The 18,309-nt window shown below is 38.6% G+C and overlaps 1 protein-coding gene across 1 annotated transcript; it reads right to left on the bottom strand.

Annotated features, from left to right (window-relative positions):
- Window positions 1-1,254: 1,254 nt before the first annotated feature.
- Window positions 1,255-16,911, bottom strand: LOC145582290 (uncharacterized). The gene is made up of 6 exons (XM_081639288.1): window positions 16,743-16,911; window positions 16,532-16,582; window positions 14,466-14,517; window positions 14,340-14,398; window positions 14,180-14,225; window positions 1,255-1,748 (listed from the first exon to the last, which is right to left on the bottom strand). Exons 1-6 carry the CDS (start codon window positions 16,869-16,871, stop codon window positions 1,609-1,611), a joined length of 477 nt encoding a protein of 158 aa, XP_081495414.1. The 5' UTR covers window positions 16,872-16,911; the 3' UTR covers window positions 1,255-1,608.
- Between the last annotated feature and the right edge of the window lie 1,398 nt (window positions 16,912-18,309).

Raw genomic sequence — 18,309 nt, 5'->3', positions numbered from 1 at the left:
GAATCAAAAACACACAAAAATATCTAGTTGAGAAGTGGCAAGTAGACAAGTGAAGTTGACATCAAAACAGTTGGAAAGAAAAACCTCAAACCTTTACTTCAACTAGCAATGATTTGTTGGAAAAGAAGTTTCCTACGAAGAATTTCAAAGATAATTCTTAACCGAACTCGAAAACTAAAGCTTCCTTTAAAGTTGTAACTTTTTAGTGAGCAACACAATCAAGCTAAGACGGCAACAAACTTTGACTACAAAAATTTAGGGTTGCAACAGTTCAACAAACATATGTCTAGTAAGGAAACAGGAAAGTTTGACGTTCAGTTTCAGTTAGTCAAGATCCTGACCTTCTACAGCTCATGGTTCACGCTAACTCGATTTCTGGACTAAACCTATTTCATCAAAGACAAAGAATAGAGGAAGGTGTCTTATTTTTTACTATGTTCCCCAGTTGAATAATCAATCATGGATTTACTGGAGAGACACCTATAAATTGAAAGTAAAGATGGAAAAAGAAGAGTTTACAGAAATTTTGGTTTGAAGATCAACAGAGATGTTGAATATAGAAGGGCAGTAGTCTATGTTACTCACACTCAGATACCCACCCTTGCCCAAAAATTTTGCTATAAAGAGAAAAAAATTCATGATTTTGGCCCAAAATGAAGTGTTCTTGTGGAGGATCCAACACAGGTATACGAGGTAAAATGAAGAGTTCGAGTAACATAGTAAGCAGCATTGAATATCATCGAAATGTCTCTCTTAGTGACAACAATACAACATGATTGAAGTATCCCCTAATCTAAACCTTTCTTAATCCCTTCTAATTAATAAAATCGTTTTCTTTTGTTTATAGGTAGGATACCACCTTCTTCAAGAATTATGACATGTGGTTTTAAACTCTTTGGCCCGTCACCAACTGTCCCAATTGCACAGCAGATTACTGGGCCTATGGAATTCAGACATGACTTGAGGCCCTAACACAAACAGATTTGGGCCCAGCCTAACTATTCTAAGTGGTTACAAGTCCCACATTTCTTCTCTTTCGAATAGTTTTGGAGCAAGAAAGGTTGAACTTTAGTTATTCCTCCCACAAAATAATGTGGGTTATGTGGGCTCAATGAACCACCATTTAAGTAAAATACAAGCTGATTGTTTATTAGCTACTTCTAAAATTATGCTCAAAAGCAAGGAAAATATCTATTGCAAGTTGCAAAGGAGGACAATGAAATAACTTTGGCTGTGCAAAGATCAACAAGTAAATGTCAGATCAATCAAATGTCTCTATCTATTATGAAAGATTTAAATATCTTCAACTATACAGATAACTCGGCTAAAACTGCCTTAAAATTCAAGTATAATTCACTATTCCTAACAATATATAGATAAAAAGATTGGACGTATTCTAAACTAGTAATGTGACAACTAAATTCAGAAAAGGTGGAAGTTGTACTTTAAAAGAGGGGGGAGAGGAGGGGGGAACTAACGAAAAATCCAGACAAATGTGAATTTTCTAGATAAATACATTACGAAAAGTGGCCATAAGCATTAACCTGGTGCAAGCAAAGCAGCAGCTGTGTCACCAAAGTCATCTTACACGCATCATCATCATCATCATCAGAGTTTCTCTTGCTGAGAGGTTGACATATGTGCCTCTTCAATGTGTCTAGTGAGTAGAGAGATCCCATAATGTGAAGCACTTGAAGCAGCATAATATGATGTCACGGTAAGCTGGGTAAATTTAGGAAGAGCATAACCTGCACATGTGATCAACTTATTTGACAGACATACATTAATTATAGACTTGAAAATAGCAAGAGTATTGACAGACATACATTAAGAATTAGTGTGAAAAAACGCAAATGCAAACTCTAAAAAAGCATGAAATGTAAATGTGTCCCTCTCCCTCATCTCCATCTTAGTACTTCCTAATTATATCTCCTTATCCCTGCAGTGAAATGCTATATCATCCATTTAAAGAAGACCTTTGCCCCAATAATTTGACTCATGACCACAGATGGCATACCCGAGTCCCATCTTACCCTTTCAATACAAAAACTTTGTGGCTTCCAACTTCCTTAACAAAACTAAATTTTCGCACTCTAATGCTAGATCCAAAAAAGACATTTCCTTCTAGTTCGCTTTCAAAGGGCAAAATGTGCCTAATTATTTTTTATTTCCTCTGTAAATTGCTTTAAAGTTTTTAAATGGTTTCAAAGTGAATTCTGGAACATTCGTATACATTGTACATTTGTACCTCAAGAAGTCAAGGATGTTTCAGAGCAAAGGAAAATTTGCCAAGAAATTCCACCAGAGAGTAGATTCTAAATGTATTAACATTTTGATTGACTCCTTGTCTTGCACTTAGAAAAGCCTCTCGCCAATAGATGGGTTTAGTGGGTAGAGTTACATGTATACTTCGTTCTGAGAAGAATAGTTTCCCCTGGATGCTTCACTACTATCACTAGAATAGAATGAAGTGACTATTTATTCACAATAGACAGAAAAAGGAGATAACTTTGTACAAAAATTGACTGATTCCATTAGAATTAAAGCTGAAAGTTTGCTAGCAGATATAAGTTCAACATGAGAGCAACCACAAAGAGAAAAAAAAATCCGGTCTACCCTAAATAATTAGTGAAAATTAAGTTCCTGTTTCAGTAACAACATTAATATCAAGCTGGCATGATGGTATGGAAATACATATTGATTAAGAATTTTTTTCTTTGCCCGAGAATTAGTTACTGAATATAGAACTAACATAAAGACAAACACCCCATTACCTCCTAATTTTACACTTTCAACCCACATCCTAATCCCTAACCTGTAGTCTGCCTCCTGTTCATCAGCCCACATTGAAACCACATCGCCTTCCGAGCTCTGCCAATTACACTAAAAGTTGGAAAAGGAGTCTAAACCAATGGTTCTCATTTAGCTGAATCGGGAATTAGATTGATAAAGTTAATGACATCAAGAGTTGAGACTAGTGCACCCATCACTGAAAATTTTTGTGATGTAAAATTTCTTTAAAATTATATTTGGATATGAAATTTTGGAGGGAAAGTGAGGGATGCATTTTCCCTTACGGGTTCATTTTCCTTCCACTTTAATAAACTAAATCCCTCAATTGTTTAGAAGAAAAATAAAAGGTCACTATTTCCCTCCCTTTCTCTTAATCCTTCCCATCCCTTTCCCTACACTGTGGTTGTCAAGACATTGTAACCGAACAATTTCCAATTTTAGTTAACTTTGCCCGCTGCGAGTCCCAAGCCTGGATAAAGGAGGAGGGTTTCACTAGGGCACCGGTGTAAAACTGTCACATCCCATGACATGAGCAAACCTGATACTTTCGTGGGGGGCATTCCCTACTCAGCAACGCGCTGCACTTCCTAGACCCGGGTGTAGTGATAAGTATGCAAGGCTTGCTAGGTCATCGCCTGGAAGCGACGCGCCACATTCCCAGAGTGTGGTGTTAAATGAACAAGGACGTGCCATTGGGGCGTTCCGTACTGAGCGACACGCTGCACTTCCTGGGTGCAATGTTAAGTATGCAAGGGTTGCTAGGTCGTCGCTTGGAAGTGACGCACCACATTGCCCAAGTGTGGTGTCAAATGATCAAGGGGTTACACATGGGGGCCCAAGGGAGAGTGGTACTAGGGAGCGTGTGAGGAAGGACTAGTTTGCGGATTGGTTCTTGGAATGTGGGATCTTTTACGAGAAAATCAGCAGAAGTGGTAGAAGTGATGAAGAGAAGACCGATAAACATCATGTGCCTCCAAGAGACAAGGTGGATAAGAGAAGGATCTCGAGGCTTGGTTTTGGGGTATAAGGTGTGGTACGCTAGAGAGGCGAGCCACAAGACGAGGAATGGTGGAGCTAGGAATAGAGTTGGTGTTATTCTTGATGAGAGGTTGTCGAAAGAATGATAAGTAAATAAGGGTGAAGTTGCTATGTGGCAAGGAGATTGAGAATGTCATTAGTGCTTATGCTCCCTAAAGAGAATCAACAATTTTAGGAGGATTTAGATGAGGTGGTACAGGGTATCCATCATACGAAAAAATTATATAGGAGGTGATTTCAATGGGCATGTTGGGGTGAGCCGGGATGGCTTCGAGAGGGTTCATGGAGGCTTTGGGTATGGGCAAAGGGACGCAAGTGGCGAAGCTATTATGGATTTTGCCCAATCATATGATTTAATTTTGGCTAATACTTGGTTTAAGAAGCGGGATTCGCACTTGATAACTTTTCGGAGTGAAGAAAATACAACACAAATACACTTCCTGCTTAAAGGAGCACGGATAGACAAAGTTGCTTAGACAACAAGGTCATTCCAGGAGAGAGGTGTGGTCACCCAACATCGGCTTTTGGTTATGACTATTCGTTTGAAAGAGAAGGCGAAGAAAAAAGCAAGACAAGAGGAGCTAAGGATAGGATGGTGGACTCTAATGGATGCAAATGCTAAGGTTTTTACAGAAAAGATAATCAAGGAGGCACCGAGGCACATTGGGATGGAGGGCTGGATCTAGGCATGACTTGGTTACAAATGAAGAATTGCTTCTTGAGAGTGTCCAAAGAGGTCTTTAGGGGAATCAAAGGGGAGAACTTCAATATAGCAAGATACTTCGTGGTGTAATGAAGAGATGAAAGCAGTAATTAAGCAAAAAAGGGAATGTTATCAGGGAAAATAAAGGAGCGACGAAATCTTTGTAGCGTATAAGGAGGCTAAGAGTAAGGCAAAGGCAGCGGTTCGACAAGCAAGAGAAAAGGCTTATCAGAAGGTCTATGAAAAGCTTGACTCCGAGGGTTAAAAGATCATTTATAAGATGGCGAAGAGATGACAATAGGCAAGGAAGGATATTGGCATGTTAAAGTGTATAAATGATAAGAACCAAGTTGTTCAAAGGTGGAAGGGGTACTTCGATGAATTGTTTAATGGAAGTAATGGAGCGGTAATAGGAGATACCTCTGTAAGTGATGAAGAAATCAACATGGAGTATATGCGAAGGATTAGGAGTAGAGGTGGAGATTGCACTGAAGAAGATGAAACCTAAGAAGGCAGTTGGCCGGATGGTATACCGATAGAGGTGTTTGGGTAAGATTGGCATTGATTGGTTAGCTGATCTCTTTAACAAGTTATGGAGAGCTAAAAGGATCCTGCAAGATTGGAGGAAGAGCACCTTGGTCCCGGTCCATAAAAACAAAGGAGATGCTCAAGATTGCTTTAACTATCGAGGGATCTATCTTAAAGCCACACTATGAAGTTGTGGGAAAGAGTGATTGAATATAGGTGGAGGGCATGCAAAAGCATTTCGAATAACCAATTAGGTTTTATGCCAAGGAGATCTACTATGGAAGCAATCCATTAGATAAGACAGATGATGGAGTTTTATAGGGTAAAGAAGAAGGATCTGCATACGGTCTTTATTGATTTAGAGAAGGCATATGACAAGGTGCCAAGAGAGGTATTCCACGAAAGTATGTGGACCTGGTTAAGGATATGTATTGGATGTGTCAACAAATGTGAGGACATGTAGAGGGTTGACAAAAGATTTTCCTATTACAATTGGATTGCATCAAGGGTCTACATTAAGCCCTTTCCTTTTTGCAACGGTTCTAGATGAAGTAACTAGACAAATTCAAGAAAAAGTCCCATGGTGTATACTGTTTGCGGATGATATCGTTTTGGTGGATGCCTAAAGATGGGGTTAATGGTAAGTTGGAGCAATGGAGGAAAAGATTGGAATCTGGTTTAAGCTAAGTCGAAATAAGACTGGATATTTGGTATGCTACTTTGGTACTCGGAGGGGGACAAACAATAAGGTGGTGAGTTTAGATGGAAAGGACTTAACCATGAGTGAATGCTTTAAATATCTTTGGTCAATCATCCACAAAAATGGTGACATTGATTAAGACGTGACCCACATAATTAAGTCGAGGTGACTTAAGAGGAGAGCAGCCACAAGAGTGTTATGTGACCGAGCATTCCCTTACAGTTGAATGGAAAATTCTACAGGATTGCCATACGACCAGCGTTGCTCTATGATACAGAATGTTAGGCTTCTATGAAGGAGCACATTAAATAGATGGAGGTTACGAAAATGCGAATGTTAAGGTGGATGTACGGGAACACTTTAAGAGATAGAATCAGAAACGAGGTTATTCGCAAGACAACCTAAGGGAAAATCGTCTGCGTTGGTTTGGGCATGTAAGACGGCGACTCAAGGGTGCACCGGTATAAAGAGTGGAAGGGTGGGACCAAGGAGGGGTTAAACGAGGAGAGGGGGACCGAAAATGACTTGGCTGGAAGGAGTTAGGAAGGGTATGAAGTTTTTAGATTTGCACGAGGATGAGGCATTGGATCATAAGAGATGGAGGAGGAGGCTGGGTGGTGGTTGTTTCGGGGAGAGAGTGGGTATATGGTGGTGGATCGAGAAGAGAGAGGATGAATCGTGGTGGTTTTGGGAAGCAAGAAGGTGGGTGGTGGTTGTTTCAAGGAGAGGATGGGTGGATGGTGGTACTTTCAACAAGCGGGAGTGTCCCGCGAGTGGTAATGGTGGTTCACTGCGTGGATGTTGGTGGTGGCAGGATGGTGTGCTGAGAAAGGGATTGTTGGTGCTAGTTGAATGGGTAATGTTCGTGGTGGCAGGTAGTGTTGGTGGCAGTCGCCCTTGATTTATTAATTATCCTTATTTTTATCTCTTTTCCATTAATCACATACCCCTTGTTTCCATTAACAACATTAACAAATTTTGGGTTGGGAAATGTGTCACTAATTTTGTTGCACAAAATAAGAAACGGAGGTAGTGATAACAATACTATGGTTAAAAATTGCTAAATTTACATTGAAACACAAAAGGAGAGGCAACAATAGGTAATTAAGAAATTTCCCTCAAAACTTTAGGAAAATAAAAGCTAATTATGTTTGGATAACAATAACGAAGGGAAAGAAAAGGGAAGGAGAAAGAGGGAAAGGGAGAGGGAGGTGAGGGAGGGAGGGAGAGAGCGATCTTCCATTTGCTACTAAATCTCTCCGACAATGGAGGGATTGGGTTTATTAAAAGGGGAAGAAAGATGGATCCTTCTAATTCTCTTCTCTTCCCTCCTTTTATAAGATATCCAAACAAAGGATGATACATGCCTCCCTTTTTTTTTCCTCTTCCTTTCCATTCATTTCTCATTATCCTAACATAGTATTAATGAAGAAAACTTTCAATATTATCATAACCTTTTCCTTTTAAACCGAGGCCTTTTTAGCTGAAGTGATTTGGCTATAAAAGAACAAAATGGAAAAGGTTTTAATTATGATCCCATGTTTGGTTTTGATAAATGAAATGAGAATTCAAAGGAAAGGAAAGTAATTGGGAGGGAATCCCCTACACAATTTTTTTTAGCTTTCCTTTCCTCCCAAAATTGGAGGAATTTGACTAGAAAGAGAAAAATAAAAGTTGCAAATCAAACTTCTTTTCTCTTACCTTTAGAAAATAAAATTTCATTACTTTCCCTTCTCTTCTTTTTTTCTCCTTCCCTTACTTTCTCTTCTTTTCCTTTACTACTATTGAATCAAATTAATTCATCAAAAACCTATAGAATCTAAATTCAACTTGCCTTTAAGGTAATTTAAAGCTTATGTAATTCTCTACTCTTACATCTCAGATTAGGACAGATACAACCAAACATAAGCAAGTTTGAAATTAGTTCTTTATTTAATTGAGAGAGGGAAGAGGGGAGAGACATTCCCTCTCTAGCAATAAGAGACAATCCTGAAAAAAAGTCCCTAGGGTGAGTAAGTCCCGTGCTAGGGTTTGGTAGGGCGAAAATAATTTCTCTGGACTCTCTAGCAATTAATAGCAATCTTTTTAATCCAATTCTTGTGCAAACGTTTTGGTTAATGATGGAGGACAATTACTTGATGACTACAAAAAGTTACGATTGATAGAAGATGAAGGTGTGGTGTTAGGAGGCGATTATGTTGAATCGATTTCGGATGATACTAAAACCAAATTGCATCTTGCGCTAGTTGGGAAACTATGGACTGTACAACCATATAACTTGGAGGCGATGAAACGTACGCTGAAGGGTGTGTGGAGATTGAAAGAAAAATTTGCCGTAAGGGTTGTGAAGACGAATTTATTCGTTTTTCAATATTTTTTGTGTGGAAGACAAGGAACGTGCGTTGGAGGGGAGACCTTGGTTCTTTGATGAGAAATTGCTTCTCTTACAGGAAGTACATGGAGATGAAAAACCCTTTGAAATAATCTTTAAACACACCCCTAAGTGGGTGAGGCTGCTGGATGTACCTCTGAATAAACGTTCGGTGTCGGTAATGTATGATGTTGGTGAGTTTCTTGGAGGGTTTATGGAGGCTGATGAGTCTGACCCCGGGATGGAGCAAATACTTGCGAATAAAGGTCCTTGTTGATATCAATAAACCTATGCGTAGGGGTTTATATCTTGCGTCGGGGAAAAATCAGTCCACATGGATTGACTTGAAGTATGAGCGATTAGTAGATTTCTGCTTCTTTTGTGGGAGGCTTGATCATACGGAGAAAGAGTGTCAGTATAAAGAGCAAAATAAAAATGATGATTCGAAGGTGGTGTACCAATATGGACCATGGCTTCGTGCCTCACCCATGAAGAGAAGCAAGGTTGATGTAAGAGAACGAGAAGAGGAGAAAGCTTGGCTAGATCGAATAAAGTCTGTGACAATTGCTAAAAAGAACCCCAGCTACAATGATTCTAATGTGATTAAGCTAGGCCCTGTAGGTGCTGCGAGGAAGCTATTTTTCTCTTCTCCAAACGAAAAGGAGAGTGAAAAAAAGGGTGATATGGTGCAAAATAAAGAAGTTGAGCTTATTGTTGTAAGTAAGGGAAAGGGGCAAGCAGCAGACATAGGGGTAACTATCTCGAAGAATGAAGGGGTGAGTATGGGGGGTACGGTGGCAGGAGAAGATGAGAAGAGAGAGGAGGGAGATGCTATGAAAGGTGAGAGGGGTAGGAAATTAAGAAAAGTGACAATCCTAAGGGGAGAAAAGAAGGCTGGTGAGGGAGTAAAGAAAGTATCAGGGAGCAAAAGAGAGTGTGATGAGGGGGGGCAGAAGATGATGATATGCTATGCTATGCTGGTGGATGAAGATGTGTTGAACGATGAAACAAATAAGAGGCGTAAGGTTGTAGTGCTATCCTAAAATGTGGCGGCCCCACTCCATGGGCCCTTGGTGAACAATGAATTACGCCCTTTCATGGAATTGTAAAGGTTTGGGGAATACCTCGGCAATTAGTGCATCGAAGAATGTTGTTTATTTAGAAAAACCACAGCTGATTTTTTTGTGTGAGACAAGATTAAAAAAGCATGAAATGGAAAATATTAAAATAAAATTAAAATTCAGCAATATGTATAGCAGTATGTTTGTGAAGGTGTGGGGAGAAAAAGAAGCGGTGGACTTGCTTTGTTATGGAAGGACTCTTTTGATGTGGAAATAAAGTCTTTCTCTTTGAACCATATTGATGCTTGGGTGAGGTGGACAGGTATTGGAAGGTGGAGCTTTACGGGGGAAGAAAATAAGCATAAGACAGGGCTGCTGCTGGATACTTTGCATAATAACCATGCTGGGCCTTAGATATGTGGGGGAGACTTCAATCTCATGCTCACTTCGAATGAGAAAAAAGGAGGGAGGGATTTCAATCTTGCTGAAGCTGAAATTCTATGGAACGCTATTGATGTGTGCGAATTGGAGGACATTGGCTATGTGGGGCATGATTATACTTGGACTAATAACAGAGGTGGAGAAAAGAATGTTCAAGAAAGGCTTGATCGGTTCCTAGCAAACAAAGAATGGCGAAATTTTTTTGCGGGTTCCTTTGTGTCTCACTTGTCAAAAACGCAAGTCTGACCATCTTACCCTTCTATTATGCATTAGTGAAGGAGTTGGCAAGCCAAAAAAGAAAAAATTCAGAAAAAGGTATAAATTTGAAGAGATGTGGTTGAGGGATGAGACTTGCGGAAATATTATTGAGAATGCGTGGAACAGTGGCAGTGACCTGTGTTCAAAAATAGCTCATACATTAATTAATTTGAGTGCTTGGAGTCGTAATAAATTTGGTGATTTTGTGAAAGAGTCGAAGGAATGCAAAGCTCGAATGGAAGAATTGATGAGGGAAAATGAATTTGATGAAATTATTGCGCAGATGAAGGTTTTCGATGATAGAATGGATGAATTGGAGCGTAGGGAGGACTTATATTGGAGACAGAGAAGTAGACAGGATTGGCTCCGGGATGGTGACAAAAATACTTCTTTTTTTCACCAAAAAGCAAGTCAGAGGAAGGCGAGAAATCAAATCCGTGAGATAAAAGATTCTGCTGGTAATCTTTTTCGAGAAGAAGAACAAATTTCTAAAGTCCTTGCAAGCCACTTCAAAGAATTATTCTCGTCTGTCGACTCGAAAATCTCACGGGAGCAATTTGCTGATTTGTTAGCTCCGTTTAATGGTGAAGAAGTACGGGAAGCTCTTTTCCAAATACACCCTACAAAAGCACCGGGCCCTGATCGAGTGTGTAATTTTCTATCAAAAATTCTGGAATATTGTTGGTAATGATGTTATTAGAAATACTTTGAGCATTCTTAATAATGTAGGTGATATCAGTCCTATTAACCAGACTGATATTGTGCTAATTCCGAAAAAAAGAGTGTGAGTCTCCTGTTGATTATAGGTCAATTAGTTAGTGCAATGTTGTGTATAAAATTGTGTCAAAGGTCTTAGCTAATAGACTTAAAAAAGTACTCCCTACTATTATTAGTGAATCTCAAAGTGGGTAAGCGGGTTTGTGCCGGGTAGATTAATTACAGACAATATTTTGGTGGCTTATTAATGTTTTCATTACCTGCGGAAGAAGCAGTCAGGGAAGAATGGTTTTTTGGGGTTGAAGCTCGACATGAGCAAAGCATATGATAGAGTAGAATGGGATTTCTTGGAAAAAATGATGCAAAAATTTGGCTTTCCGGAGACTTTTGTGCAAAATATTATGAATTGTGTGACTTCAGTCGATGTGTTGGTAAATGGCCAGCCGTGTCAGGGTTTCAAGCCAAATAGAGGGCTCCCCGGCAAGGAGATCCTTTATCCCCCTCTCTTTATTATGTGTGCGGAGGGGTTATCGGCTCTTTTAAGGGATGCGGAGAGAAAGAAGATGATCCATGGAGTGAAAGTTGGAAGGCATGTTGAGCCTATTTCACATTTGTTTTTTGCAGATGATAGTCTTCTATTTGTTCGAGCAAATGAAGAAGAAACCGATAAAGTTCTTGAGATTCTTTCAACCTATGAGGTGGCGTCGGGCCAAAAACTGAATATGGAAAAATCGAAAGTGTCTTTTAGCCGAAACATTGATCGTAAGAAGAAAAATACGCTTCAGATGAAGTTATCTTTTAAGGCTGTCGAGGGATATGAAAAATATTTAGGCCTCCCTACTTACATTGGGGGATCTAAAAAATCGTTTTCCAGAGTATTCAAGATCGGGTCTGAAAGAAGCTTAAAGGTTGGAAGGAAAATTTTTTATTTCAGGCAGGCCGGGAAATTCTTATAAAGGCCGTGGCTCAAGCTATTCCTACTTATGCAATGCAATGCTTCTCAATTCCGATCAGCATTTTGAAGGAGGTGGAATGAATGTGTCGGAATTTCTTTTGGGGACAAAAAGGGGAAGAAAGGAAAACCCGTTGGGTGGCACGGCACAAGTTGTATCGAGCAAAAAATAATGGTGGTTTGGGTTTCCGTAATATGCAGCTCTTTAACAAAGCAATGCTAGCGAAACAGGCTTGGAGAATTTTGATAAATGAGACGTTTTGATGTCTCGAGTACTAAAAGGTAAATACTTTCCCCACTCGACTCTTCTGGATGCAAAGATTGGCTCTACTGCGAGCTTTACTTGGAGATCAATTTTAAGTGTGAAGGAGGTGATTTTAAAAGGAGCTAGAAAGAGTGTAGGCAAGGGGAGTAGTATTCATATTTGGGACAATCCCTGGGTTCCAAGACTTCTTGATTTTCGTGTTTTTACACAAAGGGGAGAGGGTGAGAATGCTCCAGTTTTCGTGAATGAGTTGTGGGAGGAAAAAAGGTGGAATCTTAGCCTGTTAAACGAGCTCTTTTCTCAGAGGGAAGTTAAGGATATTTGCAGTATTCCAATCCCTCTTTTTGAAGAGAATGATGGCTGGTCGTGGCACCTTTCGAAGGATAGGCACTTCAATGTTAAAAGTGCGTATAACATGCTCATTGAGAATGAAGAAAGGGAGAAAGCATCTGTTTCAATTGGGCAAGATATGTTCAATTGGAAAGCTATTTGGCAAGCTCGTATCCCACCTAAGGTGAAGTTTTTTGCGTGGCGATGTGTAAAAGATAGTCTTCCCACTAGAAGCTCTCTTGCTGCTAGGGGGATGATTGAGGACCAAATTTGTCCTATGTGTGGGGAGGAGAATGAGATCATTCTTCATATGCTGCTTTTGTGCCCGTCTGCTAGCATAATCTGGAAATATTCTGTGCTTATATTGGATACTAATTTAGGTGAGAAAAATGGGTTTCAAGCTTGGTGTAATGCCATGAAGGAGAAAATCAAAGAGCCAAAGTGGTGGGATATGTTTTGGTGTGTGGCTTGGGGTGTTTGGTTGAGGCGAAATGGTTGGATTTTTGAAGGGAAACGAAAGATGGAGGCTGACATTATCCATAAGGCTGCTGGCTTTCTGAAGAATACGAGGATACCATGGAGAAATGTGGGATTGCTCAACCTGTGCAGCAGCTAGGTTCGGTGTGGAAGGTCCGTGCAGCTGGTGTGTATAAGTTAAACACTGATGCAGCTTTCTTTAATCAGCAGCAGTTGGGAATGGGAGGGATTTTACGTGACTATGTTGGGAATGTGGTGCTTGCTTTCAGCTCGTGCATACAAGGAAACTTCGAGGTTGAGGTTGGAGAAGCAATGGCAATGCGGCAGAGCTTTATGATAGCCATTGAACCAGGTTTTAGGGACTTTGTTCTGAAAACCGACAACATCAAACTGTTCCATCATATGAAGAAGGGTATCACGCCTCCGAATGCCTTTGGGAAAGTTGTGAAAGACATCCTCATGCTCGTGAAAGACTATAGACGAGTGGATTTTTCTTTTATTAGAAGGGTAGGTAATGGTGTGGCACATAGCTTAGCTAATTTAAGTTGCAATTTTAATTGAGTGTCGTATTTGGCTTGAAGAGTACCCTTTTGAAATACAAGGGGCCATTTGTAATGATCTTGCAAACTTGACACTTTAATAAAATGTTGAGCTTCCGGTTTGTGTCAAAAAAAAAAAGAGAGAGAGGAAGAGAGGGGGGGGGGGGTGGTAGCTCAACTCTTTATCACTATCACTCTCTCTCAGCTCTAACTTGCTGACCTTGCCATAAGATTGCCAATAACCAAGGATTCACACAAACCAATACCTTAGTCACACAACAATAATCAAAGACCCTTAATGCTACATCATGCCAAATGAGATCCAAGTTGTTCATATTTTCTGTAACCAATGCCATTTATACTATTTGAGCCAACTTTGGTGAAGAGTCTGATGAGCAACAAGTGGATTAGTCAGTTGACACTGGAAGGAACCAATGCATTAATAAAGCTCAACACGAGTGGTCATAAAAATAGTCAAAGGCCATTAATTAGACCAGAGATTGACAGACATTATAAGACATTGATGATGAGGCTTTGTGAGAGCCCAGACATGCTGTGGTGATGTAGGGTGACTGGTGAGGATAGTTAGAACTCAAGAGATTCATAATTTCTTTACTATTGAGGCAAAATTATAAAAACCAACCTTTTGGCTTTAGGCCTCAACTCATTGTTTGATAGTAGTGAATCTAGTGATCTAACTATCAATGACATCAAACAAATGATTCCCCAACAAAAATTAAAAGTTGATGCCAATATTTCTAAGCAGTGAGTAATATAGGAGTCTTTTAACTAAATTCTACCAATTTGCAAATTAAATAATTGGAATGAGAGAAAAGGCATTTTTTTTTTAAGGATCTTGTTCACACAAGAGATCATATATGCAACAGCCTAAGGTCTTGCAGCAACTATCATGCACCAACAATCGACCACCTACAGCTACAACCTAGAATATTACTCAATAAAAAGACATTCTACAATTTATAGTAAGATATAAATCAAATCTTACCACCAAAGGCAGCACATGCAGCTGAAGACAAAAGTAAGGGTGGAAGCTGCAGCAGGTACAGAAATTACAGTAAGATTAAGCTAAAATAAGATTTACAGAAATGAAGGTCAGTAATTATCATGATAAAATCTAAAATTGCCTGTGCATGGATTGGACTTACCCCAACAACAAATGGAAGCCATTTGGGTCCTTTAACATACTTCTGGACGAAAGGTATACCTAAAATAAGCATCATTAAACTACAAAGACTTCTTTTCAATGAAAGTAAGGTAAAACAGGAAATTACCAGTGTTGAAAACATGAGTAGCACTTAGCATTCCTCCAATCCCACAGCCAGCCTACATAATAGTCCACAAATATACATTTAGATAAATGGGGTGGAGAAATTTTAGAGACGAAGCCTAGGGGGGGTTAAAAAAAAGAAAGTAAAATCAGAACAATGTGAAAGCCTTGATCCCAGTGAAATGACTATTGTATTCTGTAAAGACAAAAATGAATAGAGAAAAAAAAAAAAAAAAAAAAAAATCATAAACAGATCTTAATATATCCTATAAGGACAAGATTGAGTCCTCCAACTGTTTAAAAGAGTGGACAAATAATGCCAATCTTATAAACAAAAAACAGTACAACAACAACAACAACAAAGCCTTAGTCCAAAATGATTTAGGGTCTGCTAACATGAAGCGTCATAAAGGAACTGTATGATATAGAAAAAATAACATAACAAGATAATCAGTTGAAAGAGTTTGGAAAAAGGTATGTAAAGTGAAAGAAAGAGTGTCCAAGTAAAAATTAAGGGAGTTTTAAAAGAGGGCCAAGACAACTAAACGATATGCAAATTTGGAATGACAATCATGACATCTACAAGTTTCTAATAAGTTTCTCGAGACAAGGCGATACAATCTTAAGCTGCAAAAGGAACAAATGCCAACTGCCGCGAGAGAATCAGTGTAAGAATTTACTTTATAATCACATTTATCAAGACATCACCACCAAGTGATGAGAAAAAGGAAAACGACTAGTCTATCTCTGGCAGTCTAACACTGTCTTGTCTGTTGGCTGGTTGTTAAAGCCAACAACTGGGAAGAATAGAAACAACCTACACCACCATCCACCTACACCTCCTCTTACTTCATGATTTTGTCAAAAAAAAATCTCTCTCGTCATCAGCCCTCCTCATATCAGCAACTAACTATCTAGCATAACAGCAGCAGCAATAATCTTTTGCATCTACCACCAAATTAAAAGACAAGTCTTGCAAAATCATTTCACGAGATTGGTAGGACAAAATCTTAGACCAATTTTGCATGAAATCAGGAGGCACAGATAATAAGAATGACATTCTTAAAAATAACAAACTAATCCTGTTTTCAAACAGAGACTCAAAGGAGGGATTTCCTAGTTTGATAGACAACCCATACACTCATATACATACTTTAACATGCACTCTCTTTATCAAAAAATTTCTAACATGTGATCAGAAATCACCTTTAGAAACACCAAACAAAAACCAAAGCTGCTTCAAGACAGGGGCTTGATTAATGAATATAGATTATCTCATGTAAAAAAGGAGATTCCATAAAAAATATCCTCCACATATACTATCAAGTACACCTCAAGTCCTCAATTAACTCCTTTGTTAAACAAACAGAGGAATGTATTGGCTTTCAATTTTTAATCTGTTGCCATCCTTTCCCACTGGGCAAACTTTTAATGCATGGTCATCTCGACCTCTCCAACCAACTCGCTACAAGTAACTCCTGCAATCACAAGCAGAACTCTCCGTCTTAATTATCAAATCCAGCCTTGTCAAAGTTTATTTTTTTATTTTTTTTAACATCCAGAATGAATGGTCTCCCCTGTCTAAACTAAGTGTTCCCAACCCATTTACACTCCAAGCCCTTAATTTTTTTCAACAAACTTCAACAGTCCAGAAAGCGTTGCAAAGTTGAACCCATTAAAGCCCATCAAACAAACCTTGAAATCAAGATGCAAAGTCTATATGTAGCCAAGACAAAATGGAAGAACCCTAAGTGGGAACTAAGACGATGACAAATGACCACACTTAGCTCTAACATGAAAAATATACTCGGACATTGCATTAAAAAGCTCCAAATCCTCTGACTACTATAAACACATCCGATTAACACCCCGAGGGTTTCAATTTGTCTCACTTCATCAAGACAAATTTTAAGAAATAAACAATTAAGTTCCATTCAAAAATTTAACAAAATTCAAAGTTCGTCTACAATTTCTGAGAGAAATAGGAACTGCAAGAAATAGATTGTATAGGCGGCTTGCTTACTATATTCAGGCATACACAAACAGAAACAGAAAAGACAGGATTCATACCACAGTTGTAGCATCATGCAACACAGGAGTAATTGTCCATTCACCACTCCTCTGAATCAACAAGAAACCCAAAAAGGCAAATAGTCAGCATAGCAAGAAAATTCTCTGAGACAAATCGTCAAACTGTTAATATGCACACCAAAATGGAGCGAAAGAAGAAGGAAAAGGTCAAAGAGAAAGCACACAGATTAATTAGATTGAGAGAATATACAGAATCAGAGTCGAGGAGAGAGAGACAACGGGGGCAACGTGGGGTGCCAAGGCCAGGATTGATGGTGGGAGCATGGTGATACGCATTTCCGGTTCGAAGCTTCTCCTCATACACTTCTCGGGTTCCCATCTCTCCACTTGCCCTGATGATTTGGCTGTGTGCTTTTTTTTTTTTTATGCCGATACTCCAATGCTTCAATTGATTCTTGTACTTAGACTTCTCTTTCTTTGCAATTATGGTGAATTTGGAAAGGAAAAAAGGAAAAAAAATAAAGAGCATGAATTTTTAAAGTTAGCAACAATATCAAAGTATTGTTGCACTTAGAAAAATAAAGGCAAGAACAATTTAAACAAATACAGAGTAAAAAAAAAAAAGTGATCATTAAAAAATTTGAATAATAATAAAAATTTAATGACTACATTTTCATCATATACCTCAAGATTTTGCAATTACTCATCATATACCATTAATGTTTAGATTCACCATGTAACCCTAAGAGTTTATTTTTACAAATACATCAAATTATCCTTGATGACCAAAGTTCGTCACTCCATTAGCTTCTCACACCAAACATTGATACACTACCACCAAGCGCCAGTTATCTAGCCAAAATCTCACTAATATTTCGGCTAAAAAACTCAATGGAAAAATATTATCTTCGAAATTTGGAAATTGTGCAGAAGTTTGCCCAGAGGACAGAATTAATGTCAGAAATGATGGGAGTCCCAAATGTAGCACAGCAGAACAGATCAACTAGAAGGCAGATCTTGTCATCCAAAAACCTAGTCCCACCATCTTTCCTTCTCTATCTGCTGAAACCCCTATCACCCACACAACATTCCACTTCCGCTGGACCACTACTTCAACCCTAACCTATATAGTTAAATTCTTAAATCCCTATCACTCCTCCGTCCTCCCGCATCCTCTTTCTTCCCAAACTCTATAACACCCCTATACCCTATTTAGTACTTTAAGATAACAAATTAACAACCGAGAGTAAGAGCATTAGCAATTCTTTATTAAATAGAGCAACGAAAGGTATTGATGTGGAGCAACATATATTGTAGCCTGCTGAATCTTTGTAGATTGCCAAAGGTGCATTAGTTCACGTGGGGAGAGTGTGCTCCCCTTTTATGCGTGTTCCTGCTTTCTTCTTGTATTTTTTTTGATTAAAGAATTTGCTAATAGATTTAGTTCTATAAATAGCAATAGAACAGTACAGATGAGCCACGATGCCCACAAAACTTCCAATTATCTCTCACACTTAAAATAGTTTTTACAAATTACAAGTATAATATATATATATATATATATATATATATATATATATATATATATATATATATATATATATATATATATATATATATATATATATATATATACTCAATACGTCTCCAAAAAATCGCTTTTTATTTTCAGTCCTTTTAAAAAGTTTAACCCTCTTCTACTCTGCTTCCTTATGGAAGCCCCTTTTATTATCTTATTCCTCCTATCCCACACTATATACACCATTTTACATTTTCTCTCTTACTTTATTCAACATTTTTTTTTACACCCACCCACC

The sequence above is a fragment of the Chenopodium album genome, chromosome 15 (assembly GCF_948465745.1).
Source record: "Chenopodium album chromosome 15, dcCheAlbu1.1, whole genome shotgun sequence".
Lineage (NCBI taxonomy): Eukaryota > Viridiplantae > Streptophyta > Magnoliopsida > Caryophyllales > Amaranthaceae > Chenopodium > Chenopodium album.
The sequence above is the reverse complement of the archived record's forward strand: the minus strand, read 5'-3'. Positions and strand labels throughout refer to the sequence as shown.

What these genes read in the sequence shown, in the direction of transcription:
- LOC145582290 (XM_081639288.1), bottom strand. Translation starts at nt 16,871, where the DNA reads ATGGGAACCCGAGAAGTGTATGAGGAGAAGCTTCGAACCGGAAATGCG. An exon ending in TGCATGATGCTACAACTGTG is followed by an intron (nt 14,518 to 16,531) that starts GTATGAATCCTG and finishes ACTATTATGTAG; the next exon opens with GCTGGCTGTGGGATTGGAGG. An exon ending in TACTCATGTTTTCAACACTG is followed by an intron (nt 14,399 to 14,465) that starts GTAATTTCCTGT and finishes TGCTTATTTTAG; the next exon opens with GTATACCTTTCGTCCAGAAG.